At 36.6% G+C, this 16,784-nt stretch overlaps 3 protein-coding genes across 5 annotated transcripts in view; 1 reads left to right on the forward strand and 2 right to left on the reverse strand.

Annotated features, from left to right (window-relative positions):
• Positions 1–5,258, forward strand: part of LOC110466155 (protein FAM167A-like) — a 59,267-nt gene extending 54,009 nt beyond the window's left edge. For all 3 annotated transcript variants that reach the window (XM_021522503.1, XM_021522501.1, XM_021522502.1), the window contains 2 exons: positions 1,306–1,865; positions 3,525–5,258. In XM_021522503.1, the coding sequence (XP_021378178.1) occupies positions 1,368–1,865; positions 3,525–3,776 (750 nt within the window). In that variant the 5' untranslated portion in view covers positions 1,306–1,367 and the 3' untranslated portion in view covers positions 3,777–5,258. The remainder of the gene's footprint in view (positions 1–1,305; positions 1,866–3,524) is intronic.
• A 773-nt stretch (positions 5,259–6,031) lies between these two features.
• On the reverse strand, positions 6,032–12,047 carry LOC110466159 (peroxisomal acyl-coenzyme A oxidase 1-like). Its single transcript, XM_021522506.1, has 4 exons — positions 12,036–12,047; positions 10,829–10,975; positions 9,769–9,975; positions 6,032–8,076 (listed from the first exon to the last, which is right to left on the reverse strand). The coding sequence occupies exons 2-4, from the start codon at positions 10,934–10,936 to the stop codon at positions 7,990–7,992; spliced, it is 402 nt and encodes a 133-aa protein (XP_021378181.1). The 5' UTR covers positions 10,937–10,975; positions 12,036–12,047; the 3' UTR covers positions 6,032–7,989.
• Positions 12,048–12,348: 301 nt separating this feature from the next.
• The window catches only part of LOC110466158 (peroxisomal acyl-coenzyme A oxidase 1-like), an 18,422-nt gene continuing 13,986 nt past the window's right edge, over positions 12,349–16,784 (reverse strand). The window contains exons 10-13 of the mRNA XM_021522505.1: positions 15,770–15,922; positions 15,231–15,339; positions 13,619–13,765; positions 12,349–12,765 (exon numbers count right to left, since the gene is read on the reverse strand). Coding sequence (XP_021378180.1) covers positions 12,550–12,765; positions 13,619–13,765; positions 15,231–15,339; positions 15,770–15,922 — 625 coding nt within the window. The 3' untranslated portion in view covers positions 12,349–12,549. The remainder of the gene's footprint in view (positions 12,766–13,618; positions 13,766–15,230; positions 15,340–15,769; positions 15,923–16,784) is intronic.

The raw sequence follows: 16,784 nt of genomic DNA on the forward strand, positions 1-16,784 counted from the left end.
CCGACGTTCAATATCATTTGTAGGTAACTGAACCAAGTTCAGGTAATTTATCCCGGAGTAATAATTACCGACGTATCGATACAGTACCGACGTTTATAGTCAGGGACAATAATTAGGTGGTAATTAGCTTTAATTACAGGAGCATGTCGAGGGTTGGAATGTTGGTTCCTACTGACAGCGAGTTACGTTTGAATAAGATGATGTACGTGTATCTTTACTTTGGCACGTATTACGGGGGCAGATTAAACTATGATAAGTATGTTTTAGTTCGGGAGAGTGAATGTAATGTATGCATTGTATATGGGTGGTCGGGTGGCGCAGTGGGTAATGCACTCGCCTTTCACCAAGGTAGGCGGTGTCTGATTCCCCGATTGGACGTGAAAAGGTATGGGGTCACTTTATAAGCTTGCCCAACCAGTTGACGTGGGTTTTCTCCGAGTACTCCGGTTGCCTTCTACATTCAGACCCCCCGCCCCGCGCCAACATCCGGGCCATAAGAGTGATTAATATAAGTTGTAATAACTTGTTATACAATTGTTGTAATATAAAACATAAATGAAATTTTATATATACATGTAGATATAAGTAAAATATAATTTAATAAAATAAAGGATCGAAATTGTTCCTTCGGTATACATTAATTGGTTTATCGTACCCTTCACTCTACTGTCTGTAACTCAGGCTTCTGACCGGCTACGGCGAGGTTTGTGTCGATTTAGACGACACCCGGATGCATATTTCAGTACAGATTTTGGGCGTTACGATAATTGGTCTGAGCAAAAGGAGAGAATATGGTCTCCGGAGTGTGTCTAGATTTTTAAAAAAAAACTATCTTTAGTTATTTTACATTAACCCATGATTTGCTAATATCGCTAATCATTAACAATTTCACCACAAAAAGAAAACAATACCCAAGCATAACCCCTAACACCAAAATGTGCTTTTCTTATATGAGATAAATGGGTTGAACCAGCATTGTAGTATACTTATTCACCACTTCTTATTGCAGGTAAGATGTTAGTGAAGCTTCGCTAAAATTCGTTATCATGAAACAACATGGCGGTCATGATCACATGGTGAAATATGTTAGCGAATTCGAAGCTTCATTAAAATCGGTGTTGTGCATTAGGAGGAGTAGTGCAAACAAGTAAAGTCTACACGCAAACATCTCTACAAAGTAGCTTGATTTAAGAGTACACCTAAATCCTCGTTGCGGAGAAGAAGAAAAAATAAAACTAGTAGAATATCATGTATATTTGATTATTGATAAAATCCTTCAAGTGCGTTATCTTGGTTTGTTTACAGATCGAGTATCAGATACTGATATAGTCCTGTGGTAGTTGATACGGACGAGTGGACGGACACACATGAAAGGACAGATGCAAGTGCTTCCCCCGACCGTCCTGTTCCACGATGATCAGGAGTTCCATGACTACAAGATGAGAGACTACCACCGACCCTCGTTAGACAGTATCTCAGAAAACAACGACGATAACAATAACGAGAACAGCAAAGATTGTAGTAGTTCGTCGCTGGTAGGGACTCCTCTGATCACCATAACCGGATGTGACGTACATGACGATAACGGAAACGGAAGTGCATCAAATAATACGTCTCCGGTGAACAATTTAACCGGAAGTGATTCTGATCTCAGTCGTTTGAAGTTAACCGCCACGAGGCTCAGACTAGGTACGAGGAGAGCTAGTTATGTGGAATGGCGGGAAAAATACTTAGATCGTCCACGGCGAAGATCTAAACCGGATTTAAAATTAGATTTCGACGAAAATGGAAACGACAGTGATAAACTTACAGATGAACGAAAAGAACGAATAAATGACGCACTGGGATGGCTGAGGACAGAACTGGTAAGTGTGAGGAGATTTAGCGAGATATGTTCCTAACGACACTTCGACAATATAGAAAACAATATCAAAGTTTTAATATTACATTCTGCAATCTCGAAGTTTTAATACCAGGTATTACAAACGGTACGTTGCAAAGTTTAAATATGAAATACAGTACATTCGAAGTTCTAATTTAATTTAATTTCAGAGTTCTAATATAAAAAAAAAACACACATTTTGGAGATACAGCACATCTCAAGTTTCTAAAACGGTATTAACTTTTTAAGCTGTACCAATCCAGGGTAATGGTGAATTTAATCAGTGACGGAACATTTCAAAATTCCCAATTTGCAATGGAAGGGAATTAACTCTTGTTGCTATATCTACGTCGGATGTGTGACAGCGGCACGATTATTTTGTCAACACAATTTACCCTTCCTTCAATAAATATCGTTCAGTTACTCAATGTATGTCGGCAGAAATACTCAGAGGTTTTGTAATTTCAGAAGACATGATGTGAGGGCAAGTTACCAAGAACTAAATTTGTGATAATCTACAAAGCCCCTTGAATATATATGATGCATGTATATAGAATTTCCTAAAGTTAGCGTTTCATGTGAGATTAAAACGAATCAAGGGTTATTTTAAGTTTAAAGAGTCTTCAAACGAAAAACAAAATAACAATGCTATGTTTTGTTAATCTCGTATGATATGGAAACGGATTTCAAATTTATATATATTCCTCTGTGAAACTGTAATAATATGGTGTTACACTCCTGTGTAAAACTGTAATAATATGGTGTTTCAATCTGTAAAACTGTAATGATATGGTGTTACACTCCTCTATAAAACTGTAATAATATGCTGTTACACTCCTCTGTAAAACTGTAATAATATGGTGTTACTCTCCTCTATAAAACTGTAATAATATGGTGTTACACTCCTCTGTAAATCTAATAATATGGTGTTACACTCCTCTGTAAAACTGTAATAATATGGTGTTATACTCCTCTGTAAAACTGTAATAATATGGTGTTTCAATCTGTAAAAATGTAATAATATGGTGTTACACTCCTCTGTAAAACTGTAATAATATGGTGTTACACTCATCTGTAAAACTGTAATAATAGCGTGTTACACTCTGTAAAACTCGAATAATATGGTGTTTCAATCTGTAAAACTGTAATAATATGGTGTTATACTCCTCTGTAAAACTAATAATATGGTGTTACACTCCTCTGTAAAACTGTTATAATATGGTGTTACACTCCTCTGTGAAACTGTAATAATATGGTGTTTCAATCTGTAAAACTGTAATAATATGGTGTTACACTCCTCTGTAAAACTGTAATAATATGGTGTTTCAATCTGTAAAACTGTAATAATATGGTGTTACACTCCTCTGTAAAACTGTAATAATATGGTGTTACACTCCTCTGTAAAACTGTAATAATATGGTGTTACACTCCTCTGTAAAACTGTAATAATATGGTGTTACACTCCTCTGTAAAACTGTAATAATATGGTGTTACACTCCTCTGTAAAACTGTAATAATATGGTGTTACACTCCTCTGTAAAACTGTAATAATATGGTGTTACACTCCTCTGTAAAACTGTAATAATATGGTGTTACACTCTGTATTAGATGTAATTGACTATAGCGATAATGCTGATTTCAGGAGGAGATGCGGTCACAGGACCAGGCGTTGGCGAGGACGCTGCTGTCCCTACGTCACGACATCCATCAACTCAAGCTCCAGAGGAGCTGTGACGCTCACAAGGACATGCTGGAGGAGATGACACTAGATATGGAGGACATGCACGAGCTACGGGAAATTTCCGACAGCCCCTCGGACGTTCTAGAAAACCCGTTCAAACATTTGGGAGTGACTCCAATGAATTTATCCGCACGAAGATTTTCAATATTTTGATATTTTATTTTTCATTTTAATGGTTGTGAATTATTGTTGAATTTTAGCTATCAAAATACATTGTGTTCCACGAACTTGATAAATGCTATCACAATTGAATCAACAGATAGGACACACATATTGAATATAACGTTATTAGAATACATAGAATAAAAACAAGCAAACACAAAGAGTGTTATGATTTGCGCGTTTGCAATGAGAATAAGAACACATACTGAAGTGCCTGTACACAATTAGTGATCACGTGATCATCATGTACCGTGTGTTGAGGCCACCTGAAGTGTGTGGAGACTGGATTTTTACACAAAAGTTATTTTTGTCCAAAAAGATAACTATTATTGTTTGGTTGGGGATTGGGCTGGGACGGATCATAATCTCGTATATCTGTCTTGAACTTATTGGATTATTGAACGTAAATGTATTGGAGTAAGGGGGGAGGGGGGAGGGGGGAGGTTATCAAATGTATTGGAGCAATTGGGGGTTGGTTTATAACATTCAGTACCGAGTAGTTAGTAAATTATAAATTATATTTGAAAATAAACGCACGAGATTGGATATTGGATCATAATCAATTCCCATAAGTTGGATATATAATTATTACCGGTATAAAACCTACCTTTTATTCTGACTACTATGATCAGAAGACGTTGTGAAAATGTACAAATGTTGATACTGCTGGTAACAATACCTACTCGGCAGAATGTGTGGTATATGGATTGCACGGATTGTTTAAAAGATAGTTATAGCGGATTGAACGCAAATCAGTTTCATCCATATCGCATGATGCCGCTAGGGGTTAATCAATGGATGTAACCGATTTGCGTTCATACCGACATGAATGTTTTAAAATCCATTCAATACGTAAGGTTACATTTTGAATTCATTATTATTGGGTATCTTGAGTATAGGTATACAGTTATAGTTATAGTAATGAAGTTTATGTAGCGTCAGTTCATACGACATTCCTTGAGCAGTCTAGTTTAATGCCATCTAAATGATTGTGACGATCTCCAGCTCATTCTGTGGTAAAGCCAGATTTTTGACAAAATCTCGTTTTATACAAGAAGTTCATAAAAGATCACAGTGCGTAATGGAGATAAATTCTAGTTGATTTGCAGTTAAATGTTACGAACAAAATAATTCAGACACTTGATTGTTATCCCTTGTGAATTCTCGGTCGAACCAGTGACTGGAAAGATGGTGCTCCTTCAAACATACAGAATTAGTTAAGACCATTATTGCAAGGTTCTTAGGTTGGATTTTTGCAGCAATGGAAGAGGTTAGGGATGAAAGCGTATATAATGTCCTGTTTAACCTTCGACACCCATAATTCTACACACAAGTTATTTAGTTGTTGCATTGTACCAATGTATCGGTGGAAGGGCGTGTCTGTCGAACTCTCCGATATGTCTACCGGTAGTTGCTCTGGTATGAAAGTACACATTTATAAAATCGCTTTCGAGAAATAATAAAAACATATACTTAACCATTGCTTTTCTTATTTTCTTTCCATTTGTACTTAAGTACTAAACATATAGGATAATTTTATAACGTTGACTCGTTACGTTTCAATAACTTTACATTTAAACGAAATATTGTCAGACACTCAATAGGGGTTTTATTTCAGGTCAGCCCTGGCGAACCGTATCGACTTTCGTTCGTCATGCTTGTTCATTATGTTTAACCAATCAATTATCTGATTAGTTAATTGGACGGTCAGGCTGTTCATTAGACACCAGATGAGAGCTAAGACAACGTGGTAGGTCAATGACTGGGGAAGGGGGAGATGCCTACATGGAGCCCGTATTTATAGAACCGTTATCATGCTCAAGAATGGATTCTTTGCTAAAACCAACTTTCTTGTAACTTTCTTATATGTTATGACACTGTCAACAAACACAGTTGAAATCGGCCCAGTAGTTTTGGAGGAGTTGTCCGGATAATGATTATTCAACAAAGGGCCATAACTCCGTAAAAAGGGGGTTAGAATTAAAAAAAAACCAGGATGCACAACAGTAGAGGGATTGTTATCATATATTTAAAACTGTTTTTAGAGGAGTTGTCCAGACAAGATATTACAGACAACAGACATGGTGATTCCAGTTTAACCTCAAACTTCCTTGTGGGGGTATAATAAGATATAAGAACAGTCTCAAATACGTGATCATTTAGCAATTTTATAAAAATCTAAAATCAACAATGACGGGAGTTTCAACATTCTGATTTATTAATTATTATTCATAATCATTGTCAATATAATTAAAATACATGTACAATAAATTCAATATATATTATATCACAGATTGCATATCATCGGCATGTTCTGAAATGTATAAAACATTAACAACATGGATATAAATGGTGAAATTGTTGTCTAACATTAGACAAGTCCTGAAAGGATCACATAGAAACAAATAGGGGGTGGGGGTATTAACACTATACCGCTTCCAGGAAACTTGACATCAATTATCAGTAGACAGATTTGGATAACTGAAAAAAATGTGGCCATACAGCAATTGTAGGATAGCTGACCAACCATTAGTGGGGGCTGGGCGGATGTGGCTAGGCTATACATCAGGGTTTGCCTATTCTCTTCTAATTCTTTACAATGTTATATACATTAATTTTGTAGGAAACACCTGTTTAATACAAACATTTAAAGGCACCACTTGTCGTATTATTTATATATATTTAACATATTTAACACAGCCTTATGCTAATTTCAGGTTTAAAAACACAGGTGGAATGTAAATTTGAGGGCATTACTTCTTCGGTATAATTTGAGGGCATAACTTCTCTAGTGATAATTACTGTATACAGATTCATTTCTGTGTCATTTATATAACTTTTTCATAGAATGACCGAAAACAACAGTGGACACAAATAATGATGTAAGTAAAAGTTCATAAAATTTGTTAACTTAAAATTGAACAATTTCAGCACAATATCAATACTGCTCGAAAACAACATTGACAAAACAAAATCAAAATCAACATCACATAAACACAGCATACTGATATTGGTAATCTTGTCCCAGGAATAAACATGAACAAGAATGATTCATGGACAGATCCTAATTATGATTATTTGAATGCTTTTAATCATGACCAGATACAGGTATTACCCGAGATGTTTTAATTGTATTCATTTACATAATTCGATCAAAAATCAATCTATTTATAAAACAAATACCTATAATTTAAATCAACCCGTTTTACAACATGTACCGGTCAATTTTATGAACTAAATGTCTTGTACATACGTTATGTGATATGTATGTTTGTGAAATACAAAAAAAAAGAAACGGGAAGACATCAACATAGACAAAAAAATGCATAAAAAGCGGATTGGAATGGCAAGTTTAAGTTTATCCACATATTCTGTTTAATTGTATTTATCTATGAACACAAAACTTGAATATATTCCGACATATAAAGCTAGATTATAAAAAATAACTTTATTCACATTGTGTTAAGACTTTTCTCCCATACAATTCCAGAAGGGCGAAACTTGATTGTAGCCTGCCTTCTGCACCTGTTGCCGGTGGCAAGAGGGCTCCACCACTTCATTGGGTCCTGTTAGTGCATGCATTTTTAATACATGTTGGAATGCAAAGGGGAGAAAGGCAATCCCATGTATAAGTTTCTGCACTGATGTGTAGAAAATGTCCGAGTCGTCAACTTGTCATCAGCTCCAATGCAGATATTGTTCAATATACATACTGATTGGATAATTATGGAATTTTCTACTTATTTGATCTCTCACCGAATATTATATATTAAATGATTGAGATTGCAACACAGTCCTCTCCTTCATACCAAATCAGCTCAAAAATATGACGGCCAGCCCCAACATAATAAATCACTTTGAACTAAAATATGCCAGCAGCATTTTCAATACCAATATCTTAACATTAGGAAAGTTGAAAAAATGTCCTTCCACGAAAAAATTCTAACTTCACCAGAGACAGCAAGCACATCAATGTCTCAACAGAGGAATAGTCTGAGAAGTTTCCACGCACAAAAACCTACCTTTACTATAGACCTCAATGTATCTTGCTATGACAGCTGTCCCTGATTATTGCACCTTAACAATATGTTCTGGGCTACAGATTTTTATCCAATATGAATAACTATATAATCTTTGATCTTTCAATATCTAAAACCTGTTCAGTATGACTTCTATTCATGAAATCTAGCTTGATGCTGTGACATCAAAGTTTTGACGCTCTCAAAGGATGGGCAAAATTGCTGGTGTCACCTCTCATTGGCTTCAAGTATTTCTCGTATGAATCCAGCACCTGTAAGAAACATCATTGTCATATTTCAAATATGATGGTGAAGTGGTTAGAAGCGAGTTTTCAGGTACTGCTTGGCGTTTTAAATAGAATTTTTCGCAAATTTTTCAACAGGGGTCTGGGTCTTTAATAAACAAACTGAGAAACACTTTTTAAATGATACCGTAATAAAGAATAATAAACTTTTGGATACAATTACAACACAATATTTGGTTCTGAACAATATACTGAACAAATAAATATTTAAAACAAATCCAGGGACACAGCATTGCCCAGATTAAAAAACCATATTGTCTTTTGACAAGAGTATAATGTGTCTACTTGCCTCAGACAGACCAGAGGAGGGTGATCTATTGAATATTTCTTTGAATACCTTTTTAATTTTTTAATATATAAATATAAACTTAATTTATTTTACAACAATTATGAAACAAGTCATTTCAACTTATATTAATCACTCTTGTTGGCCCGGATGTTAGCGTGTGGGGGTCTTAATGTGGGAGGAAACCGGAGTACCCGGAGAAAACCTGCGTGGTTAGGCAGGTGACCCCAACCTTGTCACTTCCGATCGGGGAATCGAACCCTGGCCGCCTTTGTGAAACGCATGTGCGCTATCCACTGCACCACCCGACCACCCAATAAGAGGTAAGACACTCAAACTCTGATGTGATACCACATGTTGTGCAACTTAAACACTTAACCATTGTGACAGTTGATATGAATGCCTCCTCAAACAAATTTCGATGCCTAACATTAACTATTCCCTCTAGTACGGCGACTTAACTGATTTATAATCCTAAGTGTAATTCACAGGTTACAGTGTAAAAAAAATTAATATCAAATATACATACCCGTAATTGTTTTGAAAATATATTTCTGATAAAAAATTATATGATTGCTGAAGCTATTTTCCATTAAATATGTACTTATAGATAGTTATATCTGAATTTAAGAAAGTACTTTAATTTTCAAATACATCCCGCTTAGCCAGCTAGCAAGCAGACCGTTCCATTTTAAGATTTTATTTTTATTTTTGACACAGGAGTCCAGGGGAACTAAATAACTTGTAAATTCTAGACTCGACTCAGGCTTGTGTTATACTAGTTAGGTGTAAACTTTGTTTTAATTGATTTCGTTATTTATGTTCATAATGTGATAACCAAAATACTTCTGTGAGAGAATAACAGCACATACACTTGTTTAGAACCTCTGTTAATCTGTATACTAAACATCAAAGCTCTCCTGTGCCTGGGCCCACTTGTATAAAACATCTCAAAGTTAAGGAAAATCTCAAGCAATGTATTGTCTATTGGAAATCTTAAGACTTAAGGAAATCTCAAGGGTTGAGATGTTTTATGCAAGTGGGCCTTGGCACTTAGAAATATATACTTAGTCTATATATATATATAGTGCTCATAGCTTGCAAAGATTTTATTTCCGCTAAAATATTCCTATAGAAAAATTGTTATACAGCAGCTACCAAACATATGCATGCTGCCATTCAAATATCCAGTTTTGCATGTATTAGACTGTTTATGGTACTGGATGAAAACTAAACTAAAAGAATTTAGACCAGAACAGCAATGCAAATATCTGACTTTGTCATATCAAAACGAGGCATACAGTGGGTGTATACTGATTTGTAAACTGGCTGACCTATACAGCAACACATTCTGATCATTTCCATCAACTTACATCTTTCTGATTAAGGGGAGATGACTTAGCGTAGTCGTACAGGGCCTGGTACACATTGCCGTCGTAGCGACCGAGACACGAGCTGAGGAGAGCGTCGGGGTAGTCGAAGGCGTCCACGAGAGCGACGGCGTTGTGACGTATCTCCTTCATGAGTGCCATTAGTTTACCTGTCACAGCCTCCACCTGGCTGGTACTCAGGTATCCGTCCTGTCAACACAAATACGGTCTTTATCTTAACTAAATTTGTTTGGTGAAGCTTTTTAACGTACCTTTTCATTGGTTGAAATTTCGAAAACATTAATTTGGTAGATTTATCTACTCAATGAGATATTCAAATCAACTTTTTATTCTGCTGCATACAATAATTTTAACAAGGCAAAGTATTATGATAACAAGGCAAAATATTGTGGTAACAAGGCAAAATATTGTGGTAACAAGGCAAAGTATTGTGGTAACAAGGCAAAAAATTGTGGTAACAAGGCAAAATATTGTGGTAACAAGGCAAAATATTGCAAGTCAATCCATAGTCCCCAATGTGTGATGATGTTTTTGTTGACTGAGCTTCACTCCAGAAACTAAGACATACTTACATACCAAACCTGGTTACTCCAGTGTAGAAGATATACTCCAGACAAACTTTTTCAAAGGATGAGGTCAAAGGTCAAACCATGTCACAGTGACCTACTTTTTATACTTGACACTCTGTCATTCCAAGATTTACATGCAAACCAAATCTGATTACTCAAATTAAAACTGTCAGAAGATATACCCCGAAAGTCTATTTGGACGGACGGAAATCGGACGGACGGGCATTCGGTAGGATGGACAGACAAAGTACAAGCCTATATATATGATCCCTTTGGAATCGATGGGGGACTAAGTAACATTCATTCATTTCAAACTAATTATATTGATGGACTTGCAAAGATTTGGATCAGGTAAACCGATGAATCTTTGGCTTGTAAGATGAGAAAGTGAAAGGTTTCACCAAACTAAAGACATGATAAAGAGTTTGACTCTAGTTTGATAATAAATGATTTGATTCATAAGCTAAGTTTACCTGTATAAATTCTCCAAGGTGTTCCATAACGCCATGTACAGCGTAGAGTTTACATAGAGATGTTAGGACGTTCAGCACCTGGTCGTCTAAGTTACTCTCTGTTACCATGGCAACAAACGCCTTGACAACATAGGTGTGACAGTGAGCCTGTGAAATAGAAATCCCAATCATATCAAACATTATAACGGAGAAACCAACCCTTGCAGCAGCTGATTCTTAGGGAAGTAATAAAATTAATATCTCTTGAATCCTCAATTTGCTGAACTTTATTTTGAGAATACTGTTTACAGTTATAATATGTAATATTATTGGTCACTAGCATATGAGCAATCTAACTAACGTAACGTAGTGTAATGAGAGATCTAGTTTTAATTAGATTGGTATATGAGTTGTTTTGTATCCATTTTTCCTAGCCATAAGACATCAAAATATTTTTAACCTTTCCATTTCTGCTTTCCTTATACAAATGCAATGCAAATGAAAACATTTGAAAATGAAAATGACAATCAATAATTGTTTGTGTGAAAGTGGAAGTGAGATGAGTGTGTGTGAGATTTTCAGCTACCAGTATTACAAATGTACTTTACATTGCATAAAAAAAATCTGGGAAAAAAATAATTACAAAAAAACCCCACATTTTATCCTATGAATGAGTATCTGTTTTCAAGTATATCAAACTTTAGTCATTATAGCATTCTCCCAAAATGTTCATTTTCTACTATGGAAGGTCTGTGTTATGAATATGTACACAGCTAATCAGAACTGGATTGGTATCAAAAATATTTATAACAAGAACACACATGTACAAATTTTACATCACTAACAGGATTTTCTGTACAAGTTGAACTGTATTTATCCCACAGTCACCCTAAAAATGTTCTGGTAAACAACCTGTTTTTCTCACAAGGTCTGTTAGAAGCACTCACTGATAAAACCTACCCGTGATGCCCAAACTAACTGTGATCACACACTGATAAACCTACCCGTGATGCCCACACTAACTGTGATCACACACTGATAAAACATACCCGTGATGCCCACACTAACTGTGATCACACACTGATAAACCTACCCATGATGCCCACACTAACTGTGATCACACACTGATAATACCTACCCGTGATGCCCACACTAACTGTGATCACACACTGATAAAACCTACCCGTGATGCCCACACTAACTGTGATCACACACTGATAAAACCTACCCGTGATGCCCACACTAACTGTGATCACACACTGATAAACCTACCCATGATGCCCACACTAACTGTGATCACACACTGATAAAACCTACCTGTGATGCTCACNAAGTTAAGGAAAATCTCAAGCAATGTATTGTCTATTGGAAATCTTAAGACTTAAGGAAATCTCAAGGGTTGAGATGTTTTATGCAAGTGGGCCTTGGCACTTAGAAATATATACTTAGTCTATATATATATATAGTGCTCATAGCTTGCAAAGATTTTATTTCCGCTAAAATATTCCTATAGAAAAATTGTTATACAGCAGCTACCAAACATATGCATGCTGCCATTCAAATATCCAGTTTTGCATGTATTAGACTGTTTATGGTACTGGATGAAAACTAAACTAAAAGAATTTAGACCAGAACAGCAATGCAAATATCTGACTTTGTCATATCAAAACGAGGCATACAGTGGGTGTATACTGATTTGTAAACTGGCTGACCTATACAGCAACACATTCTGATCATTTCCATCAACTTACATCTTTCTGATTAAGGGGAGATGACTTAGCGTAGTCGTACAGGGCCTGGTACACATTGCCGTCGTAGCGACCGAGACACGAGCTGAGGAGAGCGTCGGGGTAGTCGAAGGCGTCCACGAGAGCGACGGCGTTGTGACGTATCTCCTTCATGAGTGCCATTAGTTTACCTGTCACAGCCTCCACCTGGCTGGTACTCAGGTATCCGTCCTGTCAACACAAATACGGTCTTTATCTTAACTAAATTTGTTTGGTGAAGCTTTTTAACGTACCTTTTCATTGGTTGAAATTTCGAAAACATTAATTTGGTAGATTTATCTACTCAATGAGATATTCAAATCAACTTTTTATTCTGCTGCATACAATAATTTTAACAAGGCAAAGTATTATGATAACAAGGCAAAATATTGTGGTAACAAGGCAAAATATTGTGGTAACAAGGCAAAGTATTGTGGTAACAAGGCAAAAAATTGTGGTAACAAGGCAAAATATTGTGGTAACAAGGCAAAATATTGCAAGTCAATCCATAGTCCCCAATGTGTGATGATGTTTTTGTTGACTGAGCTTCACTCCAGAAACTAAGACATACTTACATACCAAACCTGGTTACTCCAGTGTAGAAGATATACTCCAGACAAACTTTTTCAAAGGATGAGGTCAAAGGTCAAACCATGTCACAGTGACCTACTTTTTATACTTGACACTCTGTCATTCCAAGATTTACATGCAAACCAAATCTGATTACTCAAATTAAAACTGTCAGAAGATATACCCCGAAAGTCTATTTGGACGGACGGAAATCGGACGGACGGGCATTCGGTAGGATGGACAGACAAAGTACAAGCCTATATATATGATCCCTTTGGAATCGATGGGGGACTAAGTAACATTCATTCATTTCAAACTAATTATATTGATGGACTTGCAAAGATTTGGATCAGGTAAACCGATGAATCTTTGGCTTGTAAGATGAGAAAGTGAAAGGTTTCACCAAACTAAAGACATGATAAAGAGTTTGACTCTAGTTTGATAATAAATGATTTGATTCATAAGCTAAGTTTACCTGTATAAATTCTCCAAGGTGTTCCATAACGCCATGTACAGCGTAGAGTTTACATAGAGATGTTAGGACGTTCAGCACCTGGTCGTCTAAGTTACTCTCTGTTACCATGGCAACAAACGCCTTGACAACATAGGTGTGACAGTGAGCCTGTGAAATAGAAATCCCAATCATATCAAACATTATAACGGAGAAACCAACCCTTGCAGCAGCTGATTCTTAGGGAAGTAATAAAATTAATATCTCTTGAATCCTCAATTTGCTGAACTTTATTTTGAGAATACTGTTTACAGTTATAATATGTAATATTATTGGTCACTAGCATATGAGCAATCTAACTAACGTAACGTAGTGTAATGAGAGATCTAGTTTTAATTAGATTGGTATATGAGTTGTTTTGTATCCATTTTTCCTAGCCATAAGACATCAAAATATTTTTAACCTTTCCATTTCTGCTTTCCTTATACAAATGCAATGCAAATGAAAACATTTGAAAATGAAAATGACAATCAATAATTGTTTGTGTGAAAGTGGAAGTGAGATGAGTGTGTGTGAGATTTTCAGCTACCAGTATTACAAATGTACTTTACATTGCATAAAAAAAATCTGGGAAAAAAATAATTACAAAAAAACCCCACATTTTATCCTATGAATGAGTATCTGTTTTCAAGTATATCAAACTTTAGTCATTATAGCATTCTCCCAAAATGTTCATTTTCTACTATGGAAGGTCTGTGTTATGAATATGTACACAGCTAATCAGAACTGGATTGGTATCAAAAATATTTATAACAAGAACACACATGTACAAATTTTACATCACTAACAGGATTTTCTGTACAAGTTGAACTGTATTTATCCCACAGTCACCCTAAAAATGTTCTGGTAAACAACCTGTTTTTCTCACAAGGTCTGTTAGAAGCACTCACTGATAAAACCTACCCGTGATGCCCAAACTAACTGTGATCACACACTGATAAACCTACCCGTGATGCCCACACTAACTGTGATCACACACTGATAAACCCTCCCCGTGATGCCCACACTAACTGTGATCACACGCTGATAAAACCTACCCGTGATGCCCACACGAACTGTGATCACACGCTGATAAAACCTACCCGGGATGCCCACACTAACTGTGATCACACACTGATTAAACCTACCCGTGATGCCCACACTAACTGTGATCAGACACTGATAAAACCTACCTGTGATGCCCACACTAACTGTGACCACACACTGATAAAACCTACCCGTGATGCCCACTCTAACTGTGATCACACACTGATAAAACCTACCCATGATGCCCACACTAACTGTGATCACACACTTATAAAACCTACCCGTGATGCCCACACTAACTGTAATCACACACTGATTAAACCTACCCGTGAAGCCCACACTAACTGTGCTCACACACTGATAAAACCTACCCGTGATGCCCAAACTAACTGTGATCACACACTGATAAACCTACCCATGATGCCCACACTAACTGTGATCACACACTTATAAAACCTACCCGTGATGCCCACACTAACTGTGATCACACGCTGAAAAAACCTACCCGTGATGTCCACACGAACTGTGATCACACGCTGATAAAACCTACCCGTGATGCCCACACTAACTGTTGTGCTGTATTGTTCCAAGCTTGTTGCTGACTCTGACCTTCCTCCACAACCAGCCTCTTGATGTTCCTGGCCGCAACCTGCACCAATCTTAAGGAGCAACATAAACCATGTCATTACAATTAAGACACATTAAAGCTTGACATTATTACTTGTTTTAATATTTTTAACGAAGGATGCGTGCTCACTGATAAACATTTATTTTTGCATGATATGATACCTTTTGGTAGAACTTACATTAATTGTAGAATTTGAAGAAAAAAAAATCTGCTTGATCCCATGGGAGATAGTGGTCTGCTATAATTTTGTTGTTCAACAAAATTCATGTCAGTTTAAATTGGTTTAGAAAAAGGCAAGTATTGTATTGAATGCAGGGGTTTTCCCCTACTAGACAAACTTCAGGGGCAAATAGTAAAAAGAAAATTGCCATAATTCTACAATGTAACGTAGTCAATTTTCAATCTATGAAACTAAGAAAGGAAAAATCGAACAAAAATATGCTTATATTTAGAAACCTTACCTGGCTGCTCTGTGCTCGTATGCCTGGACCAGACAGTCAAGAGCGACATCAGACTTCATACACGATTTGGCAGACAGGTCTGTGTTGAGATAGGATACAAATCCAGGTAGCTTTTCTCCATTTTCAACTTTGGCAAAACATTTCATCAGGTACCTAGAGTGTAATAAACATTTTAGCATCTTTAGAACTAAAGTACCTGTCAGGTCAAGGATCAAAATCCAGGGAAAGTGGACTGTCTAAGGTATAAAGAGGCCCTTTTCTAACCAAACTGTTCTAGGACAAGCACAAATCTGTGTACAGACCCCAAACACTCCGAGAAATAGCCTTAATATTAACTAGATATAGGTTTTACTGGAGGAGTAGGAGGAGTCAAACCCTGGTAGCCTGATTGTGTTCATCTTTTCATGCCTAGTAAGCAAAAGCATGCTAGCCAACTCTCCCTATAGCTATTTAGCTAAATATTGAACATTTTCAATAGGTGAATTTTCTAAACCATTCCTATTTTCTAAGATCTGATGATTTTACCCGAAGGAACAGCTCAAAGGATGCCATTTATGAGTGTTATTGTTTCTCTAGGGTGTACATACACACATTCTATTCGTAAATTCATGAAAATTTTAAAAAAGTTGGCAGGTATGGAAAAGGTTGCAGGGTATAGGATATTAATAAACCCAGGTCTAGAGTCAAAATAAGAAGGCCCTTAAATATTTTTACTCATAGTAGCCCAGGGCCAATTTAACCCCAGATATATCAAGGTCATCAGTCATATGAGAACGTGTTATAGCAATCCGCCCCAGGTACCTACTGGCCACATAGCGTGACCGGGCCTTAGAGAACATGTTATAGCAATCCGTCCAAGGTACCTACTGGCCACATAGCGTGACCCAGACCTCAGAGAACATGTTATAGCAATCCGTCCCAGGTACCTACTGGCCACATAGTGTGACCCGGACCTTAGAGAACATGTTAGAGCAATCCGTCCAAGGTACCTACTGGCCACATAGCGTGACCGGAC

The sequence above is a fragment of the Mizuhopecten yessoensis genome, unplaced genomic scaffold (genome assembly GCF_002113885.1).
Source record: "Mizuhopecten yessoensis strain PY_sf001 unplaced genomic scaffold, ASM211388v2 scaffold11121, whole genome shotgun sequence".
NCBI classification, from domain to species: Eukaryota; Metazoa; Mollusca; class Bivalvia; order Pectinida; family Pectinidae; genus Mizuhopecten; species Mizuhopecten yessoensis.